The following is a 26,426-nucleotide window of genomic DNA, read 5'->3' on the forward strand; positions in this document are numbered from 1 at the left end:
GCTCCTGACATTTGGAGATTATTTGGCTTTATTTTGTCTGTAGTTCTAAGTGTATGTAAAACATTTTAATAGGCTTGGTGATGACGTCCAGGAAGCTAGATTTTGTGATATACTTATTTCTTATATAAAATCTTAAGCTATTTTACAAGTATATTTCATTCACTAGATCTTGAAATTTGTATTAGATTTTATTTTCAGAATAATTTCGTCAAACCTGAATTCTAAAATTCTGTGATTTTTTGTGAAACCATTTCTTAGAACCTTGTTAATGAGGGGCACCTGGGTGGCCCAGTCAGTCGGACGTCTGCCTTCGACGGGGGTCTTGATCTTGGGGTCCTGTGATCGAGTCCCCTTGTTGGTCACTGATTTCCCGCTGACCGGCTACTGGGCGAGGCCTTCCCACGCCTAGCCACCCCCAGACCGTCCCGAGACCCGGGTGCCCGCGCCCGTCGCGGTTTTCTGACTCTGTGCACTCCGGGTCTAGAAGTTCGGGTTCGCTGCAAGCCCGAGGCCCTGGGGCGTTGGTGGGGCAGTGGGGGGTGGGGTGCTGGACGTGGAGCATCATGGGCCGGGGGGAGGGGCGGTGGCCCAGTTCTCGCGACGTTTCGGCCCCGGGTGGGAGGCAGCGTTGACTCCGCAGCGGGTGCGAGATGCGATCAGAGAAGGAGGGGGTGGGAGGCTCCGGGGCGGCCGTTGCCGCGCGGGGCCCGAGCGGGAGGGAAAAGGTGTCTGCTGTGGAAGTCCAATTCCGCCGGGAGTCGCCGCGGCGAGAACCAGAGGTGCCACCAGCCTCTTCCTTCGGCTGTGGGGGCGGTACAAGCAAACCTCGCGAGGAGAAGAAGACCGTTCTGAGCAAGGTTGGGGAAGGGGCGGGGCAGGCAAACCTCGCGATAGGAGGAGGGTCTTCCAACAGGGTGGGTCGAAGCAAAAACGGAGAGGTGCGTGCAAACCTCGCGAGAAGAGGGGTGATCTTGAGCGAGGTGGGGCGGGGCCAAGGGTGGGCGGGATGCTCCTGGAGGCGGGGGGCGGAGCTAAGGGTGGTGTGTTCCGGAGGCGAGTGAGCGGGCAAACCTCGCGAGAAGAGGGACGGTCCCGCGCGAAGGCGTGGAGGACTCGGGGTTTGGGGAGGAGCCGAGGAAGCAAGGCGGTGGACGGCAGCTTCAGCACCGCGGACAGCGGACTGACGGGGGCCGTTTCCCGCCCGGCCTCATGCGGCCTTTCCTGGCGTGGGGAGGAAGAGCTGCGCCCGGGGCAGGCAAGGTCCGCGGGGTGGTCCGGTCCGGTCGTGCGCACCGTCGTCGAGGTTCCGGAGACAGGGGCTGTGTGAGGCGCAGCTCTTTCTGCCGGCCGTGCCGTGTCCGCGCGCGGACTTCTGGGCCTTCCCGACGGGGGCTGTCTCCGCCGGACGCCCGCCGCAGCGCCCCCGCGGAGCCCGAGCGCAGGCGGCGTTCCGGGACGGACGCGCGGGGACGGCCGCCCAGCCCCCCGTCCGTCGTCTCCTCAGGTGGTGATCCGGCGGCTGCCTCCCGGCCTCACCAAGGAGCAGCTGGAGGAGCAGCTGCACCCGCTGCCCGCGCACGACTACTTCGAGTTCTTCACGGCCGACTTGAGGTGAGACGCGACTTGAGGGAGACGCGGCCTGCAGTGAGACGCGGGAGGCCCTGCGGCGGGTGCGGCTGTGGTGCGGCTGTGGTGCGGCTGTGGTGCGGCTGTGGTGCGGCTGTGGTGCGGCGGAAGCCGTGTCCGCGACTGCCCGCCCGCGCCGGCCGACCTGGGCTCGCTCGCTCGGTTCCCGCGTTAGAGCGTGCGGCTCCGGAGCGGGAGCCCGTGTCCAGGCTCAGACCCGTGTGCCCTGCGCCCGCCGCCGTCACGCCCGCCCTACACCTCCGGCTTCTTCTCGGGCTCCCGGTCACGCCGCGGAGGAGGGGGACGCCGAGGACACGCGAACGGCCGCGGCTTCTCTCCCGAGCAGAGGACGCGGACCTCGGGTTAGACGTTCCGCAGGGGCAGTTCGGCGGCACACTGTGCGGTTCGCGGTGTCACCGCGCCCTGGGCCGTCGCGGTACCGTGTTATCCTCGGAGCCGCGTGAGCCCTGCTGACCGCACAAGTGACAACGCTCGGTCCCGTCGAAGAGACGTACCACTAACGGGGAAGGGCGGGTTTGGTTTAAAAGAATAATGGATGAACTTCGAGTGACTGAAGTTTAAGAAAACTGGTGCGGTTAAAGAACAGGCGGTGGCCCCGGAGTGACGCGGGTCGCGGTCCCAGTCCCAGCTTTTAACTGACTGCCCCCTTTGCACGTGCTGAGCTTGTCTGAGCCTCAGTGTTCTCCTCTGTGGAATGGGTTGGAAGTTCCTGCCGACGAAGGAAGTGGGTTGTGAGGTGGAGGAGAAAGCTTAGTTCTTGCGCAGTCGCCATATCGTGCGCTACAATTAGGATCCCTTTAGAGTGCCTCAAGGTGTTCGCGGGGTCAGCGAAGACTCCCTTGTGCGATGCCACGTTTGCATCAGTGATTGATCCCAGCTCGGTTGCCTCCGGTCCTGATGTGTGATAAGGAATGACCTTTGAATGACCTTGCGTTTGGTTTTCAGCCGTGGAAAACCAGTATTTTAAGCCTGGTTCTTTATAGTAAAGAAACTGACATTAAGCGTCTTTCCCAAGTCATTAAAAAGATCTTGGGTAATGTTTTCCTTATTTTTTTGTGGTGTGTGTGTGTGTGTGTGTGTGTGTGTGTGTGTGTGCTGCTTTGTTTTGTTTTTTTGCTAAAGAATACCCAAATTACAATTAGCTGAGAGGTATTCTGTGACGTATAGGTTTCAGTTTGTTGTATCTATAAAAGAAAAAGAAGCAAAATTAAAGAAATCTTACATTTTTTACTAACTGTTTTCACTGTTATCTCTTATTTCAGTCTTTATCCTCATCTTTACTCAAGAGCATACATTAATTTTAGAAATCCTGATGACATCCTTCTTTTTAGAGATCGTTTCGATGGCTATATCTTCATCGACAGTAAAGGTTGGATCTTTGGCTTTCTAAACTCTTTACTATAATCTCCCAAGTACCTTAATTAAGTTTTGCTGGAAATGTTTGTGAGTTATAAATAAGTTCTCGGATACCAGTGTAAAATAAGCTCATAAATTTCAATTGTATTGCTGTGGTTATGTGCTTACGTTGAAAATTAAGATACATAAACCAAAGAACTCCCATCAATTCCTTGTATCAGAGACAACCTATATATATATATATTAAGTTTTTCATATAAGTGAGTTTTCTGGGTACGTGAACTTCACTTTCTTATGTTCCAAAACCAAATCACTTTACTCTTGTGCAACAGAAATTTTCTAAAGTATAGTATTCACTTACATTTCTGTCTTTTTAAACAGAGTAATCTTGGGGCACCTGGGCGGCTCAGTCAGTTAAGCATGTGATTCTTAATTTTGGCTCAGGTCATGCTGTCAGCATCAGCTTCTGCATTTAATGAGGAGGCTTCTTAAGATTCTCTCTCTCTCTCTCTCTGTCCCTCCTCCCGCACTAAAATAAGTAAATAATCTTTTTATTTAAGATTTTATTTATTTGATAGAGAAAGAGCACAAGCAAGGGAATTAGCAGGCAGAGGGAGAGCGAGAAGCAGGCTCCCCACTGAGCAGACAGCCCCACCAGGGCTCGATCCCAGGACCGACCTGTGGTGAAGGCAGAGGCTTAACCGACTGAGCAGTCCAGCACCCATAAAATAAGTAAACTTACACCTTGAAAAAAATTTAAAAAATAAGATTGTTAAACAGAGTACTCCTCCTAATTGTACCATTACTGGACAATGTCATGGGGGAGGGGATTGTAATAATGAACGTAAGTTTCTGACTCTGTTGAACAGCATTGCCTGCTGAGACAGGGATATTTACCTCCACTCTAAATGGTTCTGGTTCTCTGTGCTTTTTGGATCTCGCCTTTGTCTTCCTTCCCGTCAGACTGTCACCTGTTGTGTCCATTGTGACCAAGCCTCTACACCTGTAAGAGCGTATTCTCTGTATCCACCTCACCAACCAAACTCCTCCCACTGCACCCAACTCCACTGGTGATAAGTGTTTTCTTCCTCACTGAGAGCTAACAAAATATCCTTGAAGAGTGACTAGGCTGAGGCCAAGAGAGTCTTTCCTGTGAGGAGAAGCAGATGTAATCTTGAACTATTTGATGTTTGTGTTGAATCCTTCTTTGTTCAAGTGCCTTTTTCCTTTATTTTTCAAAAAGTTACGGTAAAGATAACATAAATTTATCATCTTATTTTTTTTTTTTTTTTTTTTTTTTTAAGATTTCATTTATTTGAGAGAGAGCACACACGTGTGAAGGGAGAAGCAGAAGCGGAGGGAGAGAGACAAGCAGACTCTGTGCCTGAGTGCAGAGGCCAGTGCCTCAATCCCACGATCCTGAGATCATGACCTGAGCCCAAACCAAGAGTCAGATGCTCTATGTGCTCAACTGACTGAGCCACCCAGGCATTCCTCACAGTTCAGTAGTGTTAAGTACATTCACACTGTTGTGCAGCCCATCTTCAGAATTCTCTTCATCTTACAAAACTAAAACTCTGGACTCTTTAAATAATTCCCCACCTCTCCCTGACCCCTAGCCCTTGGCATTCTCCTTTCTTTCTTTTTTATAAATGAGTTTACTAGTCTACATACCTCATATAAGTGGAATCAAATAGCATTTCTCTTCTTGTGACTGGCTTATTTTACATCACATGGTGTCTTCTATGTTCATCCATGCTGTAGCATGTCTCAGAATTTCCTTTTTAAGTCTGAATAATACTTTACTGTGGGTATATGCCACAAGTTGTTTATCAGTCAGTGGACATGTTGGTTGCTTCCAGCTCTTTGCTGTTATGAATAGTGCTGCTGTGAACATGGTGTACAAGTATCTCTTTGAGACTCTGCTTTCAGGTTTTTTGGGTATAACCATAGTGGAATTGTTGGATCATATAGTAAGTATGTTTTTAATGTTTTGAGGAACAGCCATACTGTTTTCCTTAGAGGCTACTTCATTTTGTATCCTCACCATCTGGGCACGAGGCCTCCAGTTTCTCCACATCCTCCCACCTATTGCTGTTTTCTGTTTCTTTGATAGCAGACCTCATAATAGGTATGGGATAGTATGTCACTGTGATTTTGACTTATGTTTCCCTAATGCTTACTGGTTTTGAATATCTTTGTGTGCTTTTTGGTCATTTGTATGTCTTTGGAGGAAAGCCCATGTTTAAATTGAGTTATTTGTTTCTTGTTAAGTTGTAGTTTTTTTTTTTTTTTGTATATATTATAGATCTTAATCCCTCATCAGATGTATGATTTTTTTTCCCATTCCATAGGTAGCCTTTATATTCTGTTGATCGTATTCTGTGACACTCAGATGGTTTTAATGTGATGCGGTCCAGTTTTTCTGTTTTTACTTTAGTTGCCTGCACTTTTGATGTTACGTCTAAGATATCATTGCCAAATTCAATGTCAAGCTTTCCTCCATGTTTTCTTCCAAGAGTTTTATATTTTTAGGTCTCATGTTTAGGTGTTTGACCCATTTTGAGTCAGCTTTTGTCTGTGGTATCTGGTAAGTGTCCAGCTTCATTCTTTTGCATGTGGATATCCAGTTTCTTGAGCAGTATTTTTTTTTTTTTTACGATTCTATTTATTAGAGAGAGCGCACAAGCAAGAGAGAGAGAGAGAGCATGAACAATATGAAGGGCAGAGGGAGAAGCAGACTCTGTAGTGAGCAGGGAGCCTGACACAGGGTTCGATCCCTAGACTCTGGGACCATGACCTGAGCAGAAGGCAGACACTTAACTGACTGAGCCACCCAGGTGCCCTCCAGCAGTATTTGTTAAAGAAGACTGTCCTTTCCCTATTGAATAGCCTTGGCAGCCTCATAGAAAAACATTTGATCATGTATGTGAGGATTTATTTCTGGGCTCTCTGTTCTAATCCATCGATCTGTTTCTTCTTTTATGCCAGTACCATACTGTTTTGATTACCATAGCTTTGTAAGAAGTTTTGAAGTCAGGAAGTGTGTCAACTCCTACTTAGTAAATATCTAGGTACTAGTCATGTGGGTGCAGCAGGGAATCAGACATTGTTCCTGTCTGTCCAAAGCCCTGCTCTCCTCCTGGTCCTTGACTTTATTCTGAATAGTTAAGGTTAACACAAGATTATTGTCCAGATAAATAAGAGTTGCAATATCATGGTCACCTGACCATTCCTGACAAGGATAAAGGATTCAGTACCAACATGGAAGTGTTCCATCAGTTAAGTAAATAGTGAACGTTTCTTGTTATGTTCCTGGACCCCACTCCCACGCACCCACACATAATAACCAAATCAATTTCTCTTGGCTTTTGTTCTGAACTTTTCTGTTTGAAGCAAACCTTGTCTGAGTATTGCGTGTTCCCTCTGAGGCCCCTCTTTTAGCCAAGTATCTCTTCTAAGCATAATAATTCCCTTGAACTCATATAACAGATTGATCATTTGAATTAACCTTTTAAAATAAAAAAAAAAGTGACTAAGGAACCTAGTTAAAGGAATTCTATGATAAACTCTTTAGGAATGGAGAGAAGGGTTTATTGACATTTTAAGGTGTGCAGCTTGATGAATTCTGAATGCACTCAGTTATGTAACCACTACTGCAACATGAGAAATCATTTTCTTTAATAAGTAAGTACTCGTCCTTTGTTCATATCTGGAGTTTGACATGCTAAGTTTGCAGGTACTTGAAAATAATAGTTTAAACAGTAAAGTTGTTATGGTTAATCTTTAAGAAAGCTAGATCATGGGGCACCTGGGTGACTTGGTCAGTTAAGCATCTGACTCTTGATTTTGGCTCTGGTCTCAGGGTCATGGGATTGAGCCCCATGTTGGGCTCTGCTGGGTATGGAGCCTGCTTAAAATTCTCTCTCCCTCTGCCTCCCCATCTCCCCCCAAAAAAGAAAGAAATCTAAATCATTATTTTCCAAAATGAATACAGTGGAATTTTAGAATGGTTTTTGCCATTTGTTTTCTGTTAAAGGCCTAGAATATCCTGCGGTGGTAGAGTTTGCCCCATTCCAGAAGATAGCCAAAAAGAAAATAAAGAAAAAAGATGTCAAAACTGGAAGCATTGAAGACGGTGAGTCCCTTTACAAAGGCTACATTATGAAACTGCCAGAGTAAATACACTGATCAAATATAATTCCTCTTCCGTATATGGGAAGGAGTATGTTTCTTTTCTTTTCTTCTTTTTTAATTTACAGATCCAGAATATAAGAAGTTTTTGGAAACTTACTGTGTGGAGGAAGAGAAACCTAATGCCAATCCTGAAACTCTCCTGGGAGACATAGAGGCAAAGACTAGAGAACTTATTGGTCTGTTTGCTCATTTCTTCTCTTTACTTGCTGAGATATATATTTATTTCCTTTTCAGGATTATTTAAAAATTCACACTTGTGACAGGCTTAGCAGGGATGTACAGTGTTTTCTGGTTGTAAAAAAATTATGGCAAGCTGGAAAAATATTTCTGAGCATCTGTCCAGTCCACTAAGGGAGAGCACCAGAGGTTTTAGTTACATTTATTTGTTCACAGTTATGATGCTCCCAGGTGAGGAGTGGAGAATGGAGTTTTATATTTTGTAGCAGTTGGTTTACTGCGTGTGTAGTGCAAAGGATCTTTTAATCACTAAAGTTAATACTTATAAAGATTTGCTTAGCATGCATGTGATCATTTTTGGTCAGCACATGTTGAGTGGATACTGACTCAGCGTAGGTGTGCAGAGTGATCATGAACGGGACACACGAGGCCTGTGCTGTCAGATATCTGCCCTGCTCATGGGAAAAATTGAAGTAAACACCTGCAGCAGTAATCAGGCTTTAAGCCAGGGCATGTCCGTGTGATCAGTGCCACAGTGTGATGAAACAGTCCTGGGAGGGAAAGGCCCTCTGAAAGAAGCCCTGCTAAGACATGGAAGAAGAAGGGACTAGAGACTGAGCTGGAAGCTGAGCTGCAGGCCTGTAGGAACAGGATATATTCCTAAGTGGTTGATATGTGGTGGGTCGGGGGCAGAGTGGCTGGAGAGGCAGGTGGGGAAAAGATTTGGAGTTTGAGAGATAGCTGAGACTGCTAAGGGAGCCTGATTAGTTTTCCCCCATCACTCCATGCATATTGCTCCATACAGAATGGATTGTGGATGCCCTGAGGAAACACCAGGCTTTGGGGAGTGGGGAGACTTTGCTCCAGTCCAGGGAGGGCTTCTTACACTAGCCGGCAGAGTCTGCATATGCTCTGGCAGATTAGGTGTGGGAAGAAAGGAAACAGAAAGAATTCAGGTCTCCAGGAGTTTGACTTGAACAGATCAGTGGGTGGAGGCACCATTACTGACAGGGGCAGACTGGGGAGGGAAGAAACATTACTGAAAGTGAATCAAGATATCACTGTAGAACATGTTAAATTTAAGAAGAGCTAAAAAAAAAAAAACAGCTTAGAAATTATTTATAGTACTCCCCGCCCCCCGCCCCTTGCTGTAAATTCTCTTGTACAGGATAACCACAGAAAAGGACCAGGATCTTCCACTTGTGGGCAGTTTTGAGATAGTCCTTGGTGGCCAGACACCCCCCACACTGGAGAGGTATCCTCTCCCTTCCCCAGCCCCTTTCCCAGTGCCTGGTGCACAGTAGGTGCATTGTAGTGTTTTATGGGATAAGTAAGTGTTATTCACAATTAGTAGCCCAGAATGAGGCTGTGGAGCTTTGTTTCTGTGATCCTGTTTGCCCATCAAAGTTTGGATCTTAACCTGACAATTCAAGGCAAATTGCCCTTTTCTTAGATTTTGGCCTTTACTGGATTCTGTGATGTAGTCAGAGCAATGAGGGTTGGAAATACTAATTTCCATAATTGAAATTCCATAATTTCCTTTTATTTAATAAATGGAAATATTAGTTCCCTCTGAAGCTGCAGGTTAATGCAGTGGCATAGCAGGGTCTGTAGAGCAGACAGACCCGGGCTCAGCTTCCCGCCCTGAGACTTAGCATCCCCATGTCCTCCCAGGTCATCATGACAGTGCCCAGGATGCAGCAGCTTTCTGTAAGTGGTAACAGTTAGGTTGTTGGTTAAATTAGCATTGTATTACATGGCCATGCACCTTCTGTTTAACAAATGATACACTTTTATAGTTTGTAAAGCACTTTCTAATACAGGGTCTCATTTACCCTTGTCATATTCATCCTTTGGGGTAACAAGGCAGGTAGTTCATTGGCGAAGGGAGTAGGTGGGTAGCATCTTGTCAGCTCCTCCAGTCACCCAGGGAGGTCTTGTTCCTGCTCTTTGCCAACAAGTCCAAAACTCCCATGGTGCAGAGCAAGAGTTCTCCCTAATTTGAGGCAACTGCCTGTTCCAGAGGGCATAAGCTGTGCTCATCCTGAGCCAGAGTTCGTGATTAGCATAGGAGACATCCAGGGAGGTAATGGGCTCTTCTTGGCCTCTGCACCTGTGATGAAATGTGGACATTTACACTGGACATTTACCCTAAATCTGGGGCAGAGCTTTCCTGGCAGAAGCCATTTGACACATTATGTCAAGGTGTTTAGGAGTCCTTAATTCCAAGTTAAGAATCCCTGCCCAGGGGCTCTCTTATAAAATTCCTGATTAATTCCTGATCCTCAGAATTTGGGAAATGTCATGGCCAGTCTTCAAGTGCATCCAGGGATTCTTCCTTCCCTCATTTAATCTAAGGTCTTGAAAGAGCTGTGGAAGAGACCCACACCATCTTCCACCTTCCCACCTGCGTTGTGAGCCACTGCCATGGAGAATACATGTTTCTCAAAACCACTCTCCCGGAGAGACTGCCTTGAGGCCTGCCATATTTGGTATTTGGGCACCAAATTCCAGGGCAGATCAGACACATCCGGGGCATGAAAGCTTGAGGATTGAGGTTGAGTTTACAGAGAGATTCATTCCTGGGTGGTTAGTGTTGCTTAGATGAAGTACCCTGGGGAGTCACTGTCTAAACTTTTACATCTGGTTGTTTTGGTTTGTGGAGTGTATACAAGAGATGACAAGAATCTACATTGTTTAACATCATTGTCTGGAAAGCAGAAAAGGAAGAAATTTCCAGAATATGTGTTGAATCAAAGTGAATCTATAACCATGTTATGTAATGTTTTAAAATATCTGCAAAAATGGGAAGATGCTTATAGTGTTTGGGAAGTCTAATGTGTTGTACTCATTCTTCTTTTTTGCTTTTATAGCATCTTTGTAAGTAATATCAAGACTCCCTTGAGAATCAGGAATTCGTTGCCTACTATTTGTAGAGTTGTCAGTGCCTCCAAATTACTTGACTTTATAGTGATGGAATAGGACCTCCCCCCAATACAATGTATGCTCATCTAAATTTTATTTATTGGTTTATAAGATTGTATTTTTAGGTAGTCTCTACACCCAACATGGGGCTTGAATTTACCACCTCGAGATCAAGAGTCGCATGCTCTTCCGAAATAGCCAGCCTGACTAAAGATTAAATTGGAAACAAGTATTTAAGATGAAGAAAAGAAATCTTATTTTAAAGTTCAATACTATATTACAATTTTTGTGTTTTAGCTAGAAGAACCACACCTCTTTTGGAATATATTAGAAATAGAAAATTAGAGAAGCAGGTAGGTCCACCCTTTACCTGATGAGTCCCTTCCTGTCCCTGCCATGTCCACAGAGATAATTTATACACATGCTTTTCCACATCTCTAGAGGATTCGAGAAGAGAAGCGAGAAGAACGAAGAAGAAGGGAGCTGGAGAAGAAGCGTTTACGGGAAGAAGAAAAGAGAAAAAAGAGAGAAGAGGAGAGGTGTAAGAGGAAAGAGGCAGACAGACAGAAGAGAGCTGCTGAGAGAGAAGTAAGGATTAAGGTAATTTTGAGGAAACAGCTCATTTCTTTTTTCCAAAGCTAGTTCTGCTGCAGTTGTGCCTTTCAGGTATTTAGCTCTTCTAACTTATAAGGACATTTTCAGTTAGCCTTCTCTTTTGCTATTATGGTTCCGTTTCTCTGCAGAACAGCAGTGGTTCTCAAACTGTATTCCCTGAGCCTTGGGGATTCTTTGGGCATACTGTTGGGGAGGGGCCCGTCCTCTTGGATGTGATGGCAGCACTTCATCCAAAGGAACCCCACACTTACTTGTCACAGATTGGGCTTCTGCTTACATTTTCTTTTAGAGAAAAGACTCCCTGCCTAAAATGTACACATTTGGAAACTACTGGCTCAGTGTATACTGGCCTTTCTATGTGAAGGTTCACTCTTGGGATTGGGTTTTACCATTTTTTTTTTTTTTTTTTTTTTTTACAGTACCAGCAGTAGTTTCTCTTGCCCAATTTCTCCTTTGACTAATGTGTTCATTTAGAATAGTGGGTTAGTGCACAGAAGTAGTTCTTCCCCATGTAAAATAGGGTGCTCCAGTGTGAGTCCCCCCCTCCTTGTTAGTATCTGCTCAGGTGACCTTACCAAACCTAGATTTCAACCTAATATATATTTTCCTTCATTCCAAGAAGGCTTTGAAGTACTTTTAGGGGTTCATTAAAATTGTATCTTAAAAAGAAAGAAAATAAAAGATCAGGACTTGAGGGAAGATAGAGTAGAAAGGGAGAGGATGGGGAAGAGGTCAGAGTCAGCATAATTGAGCCATAGATTAGTTTTTTTTTTAATGTATATATATTTTAAATTTAAATTCAGTTAACATATAGTGTATTATGTTTCAGAGGTAGAGTTCAGTGATTCATTAGTCTTAAATAATACCCAGTGCTCATTGTATCACATGCCCTCCTTACTGCCCATCCCCCAGTTAGCCCATTCCCCCACCCACCTCCCCCCCAGCAGCCCTCAGTTTGTTTCCTATGATCTTCTCTTATGGTTTGTCTGCCTCTCTGATTTCATCTTGTTTTATTTTTTCCTCTCTTCCCCGTGATCTTGTTTTATTTCTTAAATTCCACATATGAGTGATACTATATAGTCATATGATAATTGTCTTTCTCTGATTCACTTATTTCGCTCAGCATAATAATACCCTCTAGTTCCATCCACATTGTCGCAGATGGCAAGATTTCATTCTTTTTGGTGGCTGCATAATATTCCATTGGAGATAGATATTTTCATGCATATATACATGTATATATAAACATGTATTCATGTATACGTATATATTGAATGTATGTGTGAATATATATGAATATATAAATACACATATACATATATTCATGTATATATACATGTATATATAACATATACACGTGTATATAAATATATGTATACATGTATATTGAATGTATATATAAATATATATGATTACATAAATACATGTATGCATATATTCATGTAATATATACGTGTATATAAACATGTATACTTGTATATGTGTGTGTGTGTACATACATACGTGTATATATATTTGTTTTACATCTTTATCCATCATAGATTAGTTTCTGATGTGCTTGATGGGAAACAGTTTCATTATCCATGAGGAAAAAACATGCCATTTCTTCAAGGGAGGCGAAGCTTTTTTCTAGGCCTTTGCTGCTAAATCAGTTTCTCCTTACAGGTGGTCACAGGGGGCTCACTAGCTGGAGGGATGTCTGATATACAAATCATTTCAAGAATTAAAAATTTCTTTAAACTGAAAAATAAAATCAGTGAAGAAATGCTAAAAGAGTTTGTGTTAATATCATAAAAATGACAGCTGCAGAGAGAGATCCTCATGGCTATTTTTAACAATAAAGAAAACTATTATATAAGCCCAGCTGTTTTTATTTTCCTCTGAGGACTCTAAAACTAAGTAATGAGCTTAAGTTGAAGTAGGAAGTTAGTTTACGAAAGTTACAAATAAAATTCCTGAATATACACATCGTATAGGAAATAGATTACATTATTAATAAAGTTGTGTGATCTTTTTCACAAAACTTATTAAAAACAGATGTGGGCTGGGTGGATACACAGAAAACATGGCATCTGCTTCCACCTCCTCCGGTGCCTGGCTCCTCCCCCCTCCCTCTTACCTCCTTCCCTTCCTTTCCCCTTCCGCCCTCTTTCCTCCTCCCTCCTGTCTCCTCCCTATCTCCTCCTCCCTTTGCCAGTCTGATTTCTGCTTCCTTCCACGGGGAGCTTTCTCCCAACACTTAAGTTTTCTTATAAGTGTTTCCTCATCCTGTCTTACCTCCATAGAGAGACCCTCCCTGAACCCCTTGAGAAGCCATCACTCCTCACCCTACATCTCTCTGTGCTTTTTTCCTGTTTTGGTAGATGTTTGTAGCATGACACCTAAGAATATCTGGTTCACTTTTTCTGTTTTGTTACTGCATACTCCCCTCCCCCCATAGCGACCACTGCCTCAGCTAGAACATCCTGTGAATTCCTTCATGGTGGGCACTTGTCTCTTATTCACAACTATATTCCTAGTACCTGACACAGTCTTTTTCCCCGGTTCCTGGCACATAGCTCTTAAAATCCTTGCCGTCTCTGGAGTGTCTTCCATATGCCAGTGAAATGACAGGTGGCTGAGGCCATGGGTACCTTCAGACGTCTGAAGTGGGGACAGGTTTGTGCAACCTGACATTAACTCCAGGTAGCTAGTGTCAAAACTGAATGGAATTATAGGACGCCCAAGTCTGTGTTGGAGGTAAAAAACGATTCACAGATGCACAAAATTATTTGTTGGATGGATGGGTGGAAACATAAACTATTACACTTCCCTGTGGTTTACTTTTATTACCAGCATATGTTACCTTTTTAATTAAAAAATATGTCGGAGCACCTGGGTAGCTCAGTTGTCAAGCGTCTGCCTTCAGCCCAAATCATGATCCCAGGGTCTTGGGATTGAGCCCCGCATCGGGCTCCCTGTTCTGTGGGGAGCTTGCTTCTCCCTCTCCCACTCCCTCTTCTGTGTTCCCTCTCTCACTGTGTTTCTCTCTGTCAAATAAATAAATAAAATCTTTAAAAAATATATCTATGTCAATAGGGGCGCCTGAGTGGGTCATTCGGTTTAGTGTCTGCCTTTGGCTGAGGTCATGATCCCAGGGTCCTGGGATCTAGCTGCAAGTACAGGCTCCCTGCTCAGCGGGGAGTCTGCATCTCCTTCTGCCTGCCACTCCCTCTCCTTGTGCGTGCACTATTAGATAAATAAATAAAACCTTAAAACATAAATATCAATAGATATCTGAAAGGAGATGTTTAAATTCACAGACCCCACAGGCAGAATAAGAGCATGTACGTTAGCATAGTGCACATCTGTGATGAGAAGCAACTTTCCATATTTGGTCTTACATTTTCTCTGTTTCATTCTTAAATGAACTCATGTAGTTGAAATTTATCTGTGTGTAATTTTGCTGTAGTACAATTTAAAATATGCTCACTTTTATAAGTTAGGAAAAAATTGCCAAAGTATGCCTTCTACTTTTGTTTTATAAACTGATTTACCTGTGGCACTTGAATTTCAAAGAGTAAACTATGCAGAGAATTGGGGGAAGGCCCAGATTCAAAGACAGCAACCTGCTCAGGCTGATTAAAGTAAGAATAAGACGTGTTTTCAAAAAGGTTATTCTAGGGACGCCTGGGTGGCTCAGTTGGTTAGGCAGCTGCTTTCGGCTCGGGTCATGATCCCAGCGTCCTGGGATCGAGTCCCACATCGGGCTCCTTGCTCAGCAGGGAGCCTGCTTCTCCCTCTGCCTCTGCCTGCCATTCTGTCTGCCTGCGCTCGCTCTCTCTCCCTCTCTCTCTCTGACAAATAAATTAAAAAAAAAAAAAGGTTATTCTAAAAGTCATCAGTATAAAAGCAACATTTTAAACAATATATTTTTACATATTACAAAAGCAGCACTTGTTCATTTTAGAAAAAACTAGAACTTGGTGATAAAAGGAAAGAAGGTCATTGCAGTTCCACCACTGCCTAAAAATCATCACTATTAACACAGTGTTGCCAGCCTTTTAGATGTTTTTCTGTGAGTGTAAATATATACATAGAGACCAGGGCATTCATTCGTCAATAAGAACATCTCATCACATCAGCTGTCCTAAATCGTTCTTCATAACTATAGTATTTCATTGACTGAATGTTCCTCAGTATTTAACCAAAAACCTGGTTACTGCACCTTTAGCTCACATTGTTTTGCTCTCCAGACATTTGCACTCAATGTTGTTTTCTATTTTTAATTTATTATTAAACATCTTCATTTATAAAGTACTCCAAAAGTGACATTCTCCTGACATTATAATTTCTTAGCTTCTTAAGAAACCGGAAAAGGGGGAGGAACCAACTGAAAAGCCAAAAGAAAGAGCAGAGGAAGTGGATATTGGAGATGGAAAACGGGAGCCCTGTGCTGGCTGTGCTGTCCTGAAGCCCACGCCCTTTGGGAGCTTGGTGGAGGAGCCCAGGGAAAAGTAAGCCCGTGCTTCTGTTGCTTTGACCACGTGAAGGATCACAGACTGTCCTGTCTTGGTACAAGTGCTTGTATTTCATACTGCTTATGGAATTCAGGGATTTTACCACGATATGCTCCTCCACACCTTTATTTCTCCTTGGTCATACTGGGAACTTCGTTCCTTTTATCTGCAGCTTCAAGTCTGTCTTCCAAGCAGGGACACATCCTTCTCCTGGTTCCTTAGCTGTGCCTGTCCTGGCCTCTTCCTTTGGATTCCCGTTATTGCCATTTAGGTCTTCAGGATCTCCTTTGCGCTCTCTTGTCCAAGTGCTAGGATTCCTTTGTTGGTGTTAACATCCCTGTGGCCCTTCTGTGGAATTTGACCAGCAGCTGTGGATCCTGGTCTTCCATTAGCCCTGCCTGTCTCAGGCTGCGGGTCCTTGGGCTTGTACTTCTCGGCCTGCTTGTGACATGCTGCTCATGAAAGGAGCTCAAGCAGGGCTTCTGTGGGAATGGGACAGACACAGTTTCTGCACAGGGGCCAGAGAGACCTGTCAGAACCTTGTCAGGTGGAGCCCCTCCCTCCTGCCTCTGAGCCTGCCCCTGAGCCTCAAGGTTCGATCACCTCCACAGTCCATGGGGCAAAGTGTATTGAGGCTCCTTGTTCCCCTGGCCCAGGGCTCCTGCGCATGCACTGCATCAGGACACACTGGAGCTTCCCAGAACCAGGGCTGCTCTGCTTCTGAGGTGTCTGGAAGTGAATTTACGTTTGCAGGCAGGATGGCAGGGTCATGGGTTTAGGCTGCCGTTTGCCTCCTAGAAACAGCAATCTGAATGACTTCTTACTGTCTTTCTTCCACACAGAAGATTTAAAAAAAGAAAAAAAGTTTTCCTCTTTTTGGGGGTTCTGGTTTATTGGTTTGTGAAATTAATTCATACATGATTATGAAATCTATGATCTGTTAACACTATGGTTTCTGCTGGAGGCATTTGTGTTATGGCTTATGATACTATAGCAGTGCCTTTTGTCATGTTTCTAGCATGGATTTACACTTTGCTTATGGACCTTTTTTTCCCCACCAGTCCTGCTGCTTTTGTTTTGAGGGGAAGCCACAGATTGCATGTGAGGATTTTTACCTGTGGGTTGTGAAGGGAAAAACTTTAAGAACCAAAGGAGCTAAGCAGCCACTTACTTATTTTTTGTGCATTTACCAGTGTAATATATGTATAAAAATGAGTAAATTGCAGTTAATTTTAGCTACACCTGGGGCAGAAACCAAGCCATCAGTATCAGCTCTGTGTCTTGATGGATGTGGACTTGGGCCACTAGGAAAGTCACTTGAGCCGTTTGGTCTCCTGGACCTTATCTGTAAAGGGGGGAGTTATATTTACTTTGGGGGGTTACTGAGAATTAGAAAACTAAGTATATATGCCTGTTATGTATGTCGTTCAGGGTTAACAGTAGATACTGTGTTACTATTGTCAATTCATCTTTCAACAATTTTTTCTTGAATGCCTGTGCCGTGCCCGTTACGTGCATGCCTGCGACGCGCATCCCTGCCTCGTTGGTAACTTGTAGTCTGGATGGGAAGGCAGGTACTCGACACGCAGTATACCTAACTAAGGTTACTGAGAATTTGTATTGAATCACAGGTCACAGAATGACAGTGATAAAGAGCAAAGGGAGGTGGAGAGAAGGTTTCGAGAAAAAGAGCCTGAAACACAAAGATGCCACGTGGACGACAGCAGAAAGCACAGAGCTCCCTGTGAGTTAGACAAGTTTTCAAGGAGAAACGAAGAAGAGCCAAAATGGGGGAAAGGAGTCCCCCCAGACACAGGGAAGAAGGGGAAACAGGACAGTGGCGTCCCTGTGGAGGCAGCAGAGTGGCCCGGGAGAGAGCACAGGAATGAAGGCGGCCCAGCACCCAAAGTGGAGCGTCCGGGAAACAAGGTTCTTTTGTTCGCTCATTCATCAGCCTTAAAAGTATAAACTGCACATCTGTAGGCGTACACCTGCTTTGCCAAACAGAAGTTCCTTTGTTTAGCCGAAACAGAGAAATCTACATTAGGAGTCTTGAGATTTCGGATCACACCCTCTGACAGTGGGAAGTCTGCCCCTACTGGGTTCTGCACTCTCAGGGAGTGCATTGCCCAGGAGCTTGCTTTTCATGACACTCTGGAGCTTTCTCTTATGTTACTTGTAACAAACTGGTTATCAGGAGACAGTCAGTGGCTCATAAATATGCGTCAGATGCGTGTAGTTGGATGCGTGTAGAAGGGTTGGAATTGTCCACTTAGACCACCAAATGGCTTTCTTTCCCCCCAAGAGTTTGAGGTTAATTTTTATTCAGATCACATTGTTGCAGAGAAGCACCACTAATGGAGTCCCCTCCCTTCCAGGGCCAGACCCCATGGTGCAGCCAGTCCCCCACACCCAACCACCCGATGACCGAGGGCTCCGAGGCTCCCTGGGCTGCTGTCCACACCCTCCTGCCACCCCATCCCCGACCGCAACAAGCACGCTGTCCTCTGTCTGCATGATTTTGTCATTTCAGGGCTGCTTTAGAAGTGGAAGCACACAGTGTGTGACCTGAAATTGGCTTTCTCACTCAGCAGAATTCCCTTCAGATCCACCCAAGGCGTTGCTGGTATCAGTAATGTGGTTTTTTAAAGTGTTCCCAGTAAAGGCAAGGTAGAGCTACTGGCAAGAGGGGAGCCTTTTTTTTTTTTTTTTTTTTTTTAATTTATTTGACAGAGACAGTGTGAGAGGAAACGCAGGGGGGATGTGCAGGGGGAATGGGAGAGTGAGAGGCAGGCCTCCCGCAGAGTAGGGAGCCTGACGCAGGGCTCGATCCCAGTTCCCTGGGATCATGACCTGAGCTGAAGGCAGATGCCCAACGACTGAGCCTCCCGGCGCCCCGAGGGGAGCCGTCTTATCTGCAGCCTGACTAACCACGTCTTCATCACTCAGAGGTTTCTGTAGTTACCTGAAGTGCAGGTACAGCAGGTCTAGCCGTGGGTCTTTTGGGTGGGAGTTGTTTCATGAACACTGTGTCTCAGCTACCTTCTGATGCGGCAGTGAGTGGTCTGTATTTGCAGATCTTTAGGTGTTGGGACTCCTCTCAGTTAACTGTGAGGCTCTGGAGGTAATAAGGTGCCTTGTGCATAATGGCACCTTTTGTATGAGGCCTGGCTGGTTATGGTGTCCTTTCTCCATCTGTGCAACCAGTGTTGTCCTGGTGAAAAGCAGGACCGTGTGTGTTGGCCACAGGCAGGAGATGGCATGGGACCCCTGTGCCTCTGTGTGCACAGGGATTCAGACCCACCGCCCCTGCCCAGACCTCTCCTGCTCTCTTCACCGGCCAGGCTTCCGCTAAGGAAAAGGGCATGCCGGTAAATGCCCTGGTGGTGACGGTGGGGCCTGTGGGTGGGTAGAGGTGAGTTGGTGAGCGACATCATGCGGGATGTGCCTGGGCCCCCAGGTGGCCAAGGGAAGGGGTTCAGGTGCAGGAGGCTTCCCTGAGCCCGGGTTGGTTGATCCCCCTCTCCTACAGGGCAGAGCTGGCTGGCTTCCCACTGGTGCTCCTGATCCTTAACCTTCAGTGTCCCTTGGTCCTTCGCTGGCCTCACCATCCTGGTGTCCTGAAAGAGTTCAGTAGTATTTTACACACTTTATTTTCTTTCAAAGATTTTATTGATTTATTTGACAGAGAGAGACACAGCAGGAGAGGGAACACAAGCAGGGGGAGCAGGGAGCCCAGCATGGGGCTCCATCCCGGGACCCTGGATCATGACCTGAGCTGAAGGCAGACGCTCAGTGACTGAGCCACACAGATGCCCCTTTTACACACTTTATTCAAGCATCGCTGTGTTCCTTTACTCAGAGTTCAGTCAGGTGGAGAAAGTTCAGGAATAAGCCACATGGAAAGTGCTCATTATAGATGTTATTAATTTGGCTCATGACCCTAAAAAGCCACCTCTGGCCATGCCTTGCTTTGTCTCAGGCTGTGTGTTTACCTTGCCTGATGAGTTGGAGGGGCTGAGACGTGTGTGTAAATCTTCACCTCTCCACCTGGGAGGGGAACGCCATGACTCCACTGGCTCTGGGGTGTTCTGGGTTTGAGCATAACATTTTCCCCGATACTAATTTTACCTTCTTTCAGGTTATTTTAAATATTAACTGTCTTCCTTTTCATGGCTTTTTTTTGGCTTCAAAATGCCTGGTGTCTGAGATAGTGACGTGAAAAAGGCAGATTTTTAGCCGCAAGACTGATTTGCTTTAGCTAATTAGGATCATCAGATCCTGGAAGTAGAGGCATTTTGCTCCCTCCTACATTGCCAGCCTTTGGAAGGGTAACTGCCCCCGCCTTTGTCCTGGCAGGACCGGCCAGCCTTGCAGCTGTACCAGCCAGGAGCTCGCATCCGAGCACGAGAAACTGGTGGGGGAGTCTCCGTGGAGGGCCATGATGGGAGCAGGGGCGAGGCTGAAGATTCGGCGTGGGCTGGTTCCCAGAAGAGTGAAGAGGCAGGGTGAGTCAGCACGCACGCTTGATGGGAAGCTCCCATTCAGCGTTTTATGGGTTAGAAAGGGCATCCAGGAGTGTATCAATTAGCCTCGAGTATAACTCGCAAGGTACATTTACTCCTTATAAAGAAATCAGAAACTAGAAATATAAATGTGGTATAGAAACATCTAGAAACCATTCTTAAGAAAGAAGCAATCTGTTAAAAAATTGAAAAGTTGTCATAGATCTTACTGTTTTTAGTATAAACTAGTATATACTGTTTAGCCAAAACAGAACAGATAATCTCTTTTGAAAAGTAGAAAGTATGATTAAAACAGGGAAGAAAATTAGTATTGTACCGGTGTGAACTCTGAAGCACTTGAAACATGTTGTGGGAATAACCTGTACTTTGAGTTCTACAGAGTTGTAAGTAAGTGATCTGTTGGGATCTGGATCTCGTGTGTGTGTGTGTGTGTGTGTGTGTGTGTGTGTGTGTGCGCGCGCGCGTGCACTGTACTTTAAAAAAGGGGAGGGAGCCGCGCTCATGCCATTGTAAGCTGTGCTGCGGGCCAGGAGCATTCTCTGACGTCTGCGTGCTGTAGCCCCTAGGACAGGAGCGTTGCCACCATGTGAAGTCCACAGCTTGAAGTATTGCCCCTTCAACAGTTTGGCCACTGACTTTTTTCACAGTCTCTTGGTGGGTGTGCTGCTCGTGGTGTATAACTGCTGTTACGTAAGGGCTGCTGAGGTAACATAAGGGCATTATTTGGGGACAGGGATAACTTAGGTACAGCATCTGGGGTTTTCCTTTTTGCAGTCTGAGGCCATTTTATTTTTGAAAGGACTTAATGGAGCTTTCTGCAATTATGTGTTCACAGTATTTTTTAATGTTAGTGAAATTTTTAAACATTAATGTATTTTGGTACTATGCTTTGGACCACATATTAAATAATTTTAGTTGCTATGGATTCAAATTCCAGTTACGGTACTTTTCCTACATTGAATTTTACATAATAAAATACTGCTTTTCAAAATGTAGCTTTAATTACCTGAGTATTTTGTTGATTATTCCTTACTAAATATGAAATGTTTATCAAAACACTGAGAATTTGGGGCACCTGCGATCAACCCCCGTGTCAGGCTCCCTGGTCAGTGGAGAGGCTGTTTCTCTCCCCCCCTCCACCCTGCTTGTGTTTTCCTGTCCCTGTTTCTCTCTCTCAAATAAGTAAATTAAATCTTAAAAAAAAAACCAAAAAACCAACCTGAGACTTACTCATTTATTGTTAAAGACATTTGGCTGTTGCACATATACTCTGTCCCATGGCATTGCTGTGCTCTTGCTCTTGACTCTGGGACTCCAAGAATTTGGTGGGGGAGGGGTGAGAAGGACTCGCTGTGATTTAGTGACATCCATGTGATGACCCAGCATAGCCAGCACTGATGGAAAAGGGATAGGTAGTAACTATTTTAGACTTTGCAGACTCTCTGGTCTCTGTTACAAGTTGTAAACTCTGCCATTAGGCAATACATAATGAATGGACAGGGCTGTGTTCCAATAAAATTTTATTTACAAAAACATGCAGTAGGCCGTATTTGGCCTGTGGACTGTAGTTTGCTCACTCCTACTTAGAGTATGGATCAGGGTGGAACTCCCAATGAGTAAGCCACTGTGTTCTCACTGCTTATTATATATAGGGCTTTGATCTGGAAACACAAGTGGAGCCAAGATGGACTGAAGACTCAAGCATAAGACCTGAAACCATAAAATTCCTGGAAAGAAACATAGAGGATTCGATCCTTGTCACCAGTCTTGGCGATCATTTTTTGTATTTGACATGAAAAGGAAAGACAACAAAAATAAAAATAAACAAATGGAACTACATTAGGACTAAAAAAAGTTTCACATGAAAGGAACCCATTTATAAAATGAAAATGCAGCCCATGGAGAGAAAAAAATATCTTAACACAAGATACCTAATAAGGGGTTAATATCCAAAATATGTGAGGAATTCATACAACTCAACAGCAAAAAAACTACAAAATTACCCAATAAAAAAGGGGGCAAAAGACCCGAATAGATCTTTTTCAAAGAGGACATCCCAGATGGCCAACAGGTACATGAAAAGATGTGCAACACCATTGCTCATCAGAGAAATACAAATCAAAACCCCAAGGAAGTACCACCTCACACCTGTCAGAGTAGTTAAAATCACACAGACAAGAGAGCAAGTCTTGGCAAGGTTGTGAAGGAAAGGGAACCCTTGTGCACCATTGGTGGGAATGCCAAGTAGTCAAGCCACTACGGTATGGCAGTGTGGAGATCCCTCAAGAAATTAAAAAATAGAACTACCATATGATCCAGCAATGCCACTGTGGACATAGGTCCAAAGGGAACAGAAGCACTACCTTAAAGAGATATCTGTTCACACGTTCATCACAGCATTCTTCACAGTAGCCAAGGTATGGAAATAACCTTAGTGTCCACGATGGATGGATGGGTGGATGGATGGATAAAGAAAATGGAATATTATGTGGCCTCATAAAAGGAAACCCTGCCATTTTCAACAATGTGGATGAACTTGGAGGGCATTATGCTAAGTGAAGTAAGCCAGACAAAAAAGACAAATACTCCATAGTGTCACTTACAGGTACAGTGTGGAAAAATAAAAGTCCAACTCCTAGAAACCGTAAAATGGTGGCTGACAGGACTAGTGTGTGAAGGAAATAGGGAGAGGTTAGTGAAAGTCCTAGGTTATTCAGTTATAAGATTAAGGTCAAGGATCTTATGTATGACATAATGACTGTTGATAACACTGTATTGTATAATTGGAATTTGCTAAGAGTAGAATTTTCTCATCAAAAAAAAGCGCAAATATGTGAGGTGACACAAACTCATTGTAATCCTTTCATAATGTATACATTTTACAAATCAGTATGTTGTACACTTCAACTGTTACAGATCTGTCAGTTTTACCTCAAAGCTGGAAAATAAGTAGGTAAAAACGTAGTACTCCCTCTGAGAGTTTCCTGAGATCTGTCCCCAGGGCTTCCCGAAAGTCACTTTGAGATTACTGATTTAAAACAATAATACATCTGTATGATGGGTTACCTTGGCATAAAACACTTCCATATACACTTCCCAGTTTCGGCTTAGACTCACTTTTAAGATTGGTTGGGTAGGACATAGATGAACTCCCTTTTATAAACTAGGAAACAGGTTTAGAGATGTCTAGCACCTGTTGCTGGCAAAGTCAAAAGCTGCTTTCATATTTGTAAAGTTTTTATTAATAATTACCCAGAAAAAAAGGTTTCTGAGTTTGCCACATGTCTAAGAGATGGTAGAAATGTTCTTCACATGGACATAGCCCATGGGAGTTGCAGCCTACATCACGGGGAGGGAATACAGTGCTCAGTGTGACTGAGGGGCGGTGTGGGGCTGGCCACCTTTTGGTTTGCCTTCTATATTTGCCTTGCAAAATTTTCTTCTTTTTTCTATTGTTTCTCATTTTAGATCCCAGTCTGGTTTTATTTGGCTATCTAATAATTTTAATAATTATATTCAAATGTGAATATAGCAAAGCAGAACATTAACTATCAGTATTTTAATGGATCTCAGTGTTGCTAGTAAATTATAAACAGCAGCTAACTGAAGGAATTCCTCAAATCTGACATGAATTAGGCACTCTGAAGAATCTCATTTATATCTTTGGAAACAAGTTTTCACTTGCTTGATAATAGTGCTTACCGAGTCATCATCTCCCACTTCATGAGTCATGTGACAGTGAGACCCTTGGGGTAAGATGAGGCAGCTCATGGGCAACAGGCTCTGTGTACAGATCTCCACGAGGAAAGCGGGGTGTGTGGCCGTGGCCTGGGGGCACCTCTGGCCGAGCCCTGCACATGTAGGGGACCCAGCTGGTGAAGAGCATCGGCTTCTTCACATCACACCATGAGAAAGGATCTTTTAGGTTCGCCTGTCATGAAATTCTCACTTGTATCTGTTTTCTCAACTCTGATAAAAGGAGAGAGAATTATCTACACTTTAAGTAGATTTGTTTGCTATTCTGTTCTTCCTGTCTTTAAAATTAAGGACAGAGATTTTAATCTCTAAAAAAAGAGATTAAAGTGAAGAATTAGGTATTTGATTTGTTTGACCTGTGTTAATAGCAAAAAAAAAAAAAAGAAAAATGACAGAAAATAAGTTTATTTTCACAACAGTATTCAGTCAACAGGGTTTTTTTTTTTTTTTTAAAGCAAATTAGCCTACTTCAATCCACCAGTTAATTGCTTCAACCCAGTCCCAGCTATAGCAAGTTCTAATGATAGTAATTGCTGTATGAAGATTCAGTTTTAAATCTTTATTTTTAAAATTTTGTCACTTCAGTGAAGTTTAGAAAAATGCTGTCTTCTCTGTGTGAGCTTCTGTTGGGCTGCATTTTGGTGGAAAGCTAACAGCTTCTTGTAAGTGCTTCTCCTTTGTATCGAAAGCATGTTTATCATGTAATGTTTTAAATTTCTCCCCAAATTCTTCACTGTTACACATCTAAAGGAAAAATAATTACATTAGTAACTTTGTATCACAAAAGCAATAAAAGATGTCCTGGCAGACTTAAGCAGTCTATCCCATAGAGGAATGGCATTTTTCAACAATAATAGCATTTTTAGAACAGTTCAAATTATTGTCATGGTAGAAATTATTGTCATGTCAAGGTGCCAAACCGAGCGCTGTGCGCCTACATGTAATTACCTGGCCACACACGCATGAGGTAGCCATTTCCTACATCACTTGACGCTACTTTTCCGAACTAAAAAGTGGAACAACTGATTTGCCAAAGGGTTCTTGGGCCACTCTGGGGTGTGAGGGCCAATGTAGGAGATGTTTGGGTACCAAACTCTGGCATTTATTGGATGTCTTAACAGATGGTAGAAACCATGATATCCAGACTCAAGCCTTGCTATGGACTGAACTTTGTCCCCACAGAGTTCATGTATTAAAGCCCTCCCTAACCCTCCTCCCTCCCCCGTACGAGTGTATCTGGGGCTCATAAGGATGGGGCCCTGATCTGGTAGGATTAGTGTTCTTGTAAGAGGAGACACCAGAAGGTGCCCGTCTGCAAGCCAGGGAGTCCTCACCGAAATACCTGGCACCTTGATCTTGGACTTCTGGCCTCCAGAACTGTGAGATAAGTATCTGTGTCTGAAGCTGCCCATCCATGGTATTTTGTTAACAGTGGCTGGAGCTGAGTGAGACAGGCCTGTCCCAGGAAACCTGAGGACTGAGAGGGTGCAGGAAGGAACCCAGGGGTGGCTCCCCTCTCCTGGATCATCCAAACAAGATTTGGTCATTCCTGTGTTACAAAGAAAATTCCTCAGGCAAAAGTGCCACATCAAAACATAAAATGGAAATGTCCTCCAGCTAGCATGTGAACTCCTAACCCTACATCCTACATAGAGACCTGCACAAGTACAGACAGTAAGCACACCGGCTGTCCCTACGCCCTGCTGTAACAGGAGAAATGGGAAATGTCTGGCTGTTAGAATACGGACGCTGAAATGTCCACAGTGTGTTACAAAGTTAGAATTGCAAGATGTGCTTTAAGTAGTTAAACACATTGGATGTTTGTGTGTGCTAGAAAATATCTGAAAAGGTGTGTACCAATGTGAAGTAGAGGGTCAGTTGTTCTACAACAAAGGAAGTAAGAATACTCAGCGGGGAAAAGAAGATTCCCCAATGAATACTGCTGTGTTCTGGACAGCTGCAGGCAGAAAAATGAAATCAGACCACTTTCTTACACCACACACATAAGTAAATTCCAGACAGATTAAAGACATAAATGTGAGACCTGAGACCGTAAAACTCCTAAACCATAGGCATTAATCTTGTAGAAATCAGCCTTAGCAACATACTGGTGGGTGCTGCATCTCAGGCAAGGGAAACAAAAGCAAAAATAAACTCTTGGGATGACACCAAAATGAAAAGCTTCTGTACAGCAAAGGAAACCACCAACAAAACAAAAAGGCAACCTACAGAATAGAAGATACTTGCAAATGACATATCTGATGAGGGGTTAATATCCAAAATACATAAAGATTGTATCAGTTCTGAGAAAAACAACCAATCTGATTAATAAGTGGGCAGAAGACCTGAGAAGACATTTTCCCAAAGACATAGATGGTCAAAAGGGGGCACCTGGGTGGCTCAGTCTGTTAAGCATCTGCTTTTGGGACCTCATGATCTGAGGATCCTTGAATTGAGCCACACATCTTGGGCCCCTTGCTCAGCTGGGAGCCTGCTTCTCCCTCTGCCACTCCCCCTGCTTGTGTGCTCTCTCTCTCTGACAAATAAATATAATCTTCAAAAAAAAAAAAAAAAAAAAGGTGAAAAGGTTCACAACATCACCAATCATCAGGGAAATGCAAATTAAGACCACAATGTGAGATCACACTTCTATTAAACTTAGTATTCAGAATGGGTAGAATAAAAAAGACAAGAGGTAACAAGTGCTGGAGAGGATGTGGAGAAGAGG

The 26,426-nt window shown here is 44.1% G+C and overlaps 1 protein-coding gene across 3 annotated transcripts; it reads left to right on the forward strand.

Moving 5' to 3' along the window:
* Positions 1-650: 650 nt before the first annotated feature.
* On the forward strand, positions 651-20,937 carry LOC111147066 (UPF3A, regulator of nonsense mediated mRNA decay). 3 transcript variants are annotated; one of them, XM_022502938.1, is made up of 10 exons: positions 651-857; positions 1,505-1,611; positions 2,910-3,016; positions 7,043-7,141; positions 7,266-7,376; positions 10,600-10,655; positions 10,744-10,902; positions 15,256-15,413; positions 17,048-17,345; positions 19,776-20,937. In XM_022502938.1, the coding sequence occupies exons 1-10, from the start codon at positions 651-653 to the stop codon at positions 19,926-19,928; spliced, it is 1,455 nt and encodes a 484-aa protein (XP_022358646.1). In that variant the 3' UTR covers positions 19,929-20,937. The 3 variants fall into 3 exon arrangements, with proteins under 3 accessions (XP_022358646.1, XP_022358647.1, XP_022358648.1); XM_022502939.1 differs by having other exon boundaries at positions 10,744-10,890; XM_022502940.1 differs by lacking the exon at positions 7,043-7,141.
* The last annotated feature ends 5,489 nt before the right edge of the window (positions 20,938-26,426 follow it).

The sequence above is a fragment of the Enhydra lutris genome, unplaced genomic scaffold (genome assembly GCF_002288905.1).
Source record: "Enhydra lutris kenyoni isolate GAN:26980312 unplaced genomic scaffold, ASM228890v2 scaffoldscaffold15, whole genome shotgun sequence".
NCBI classification, from domain to species: Eukaryota; Metazoa; Chordata; class Mammalia; order Carnivora; family Mustelidae; genus Enhydra; species Enhydra lutris.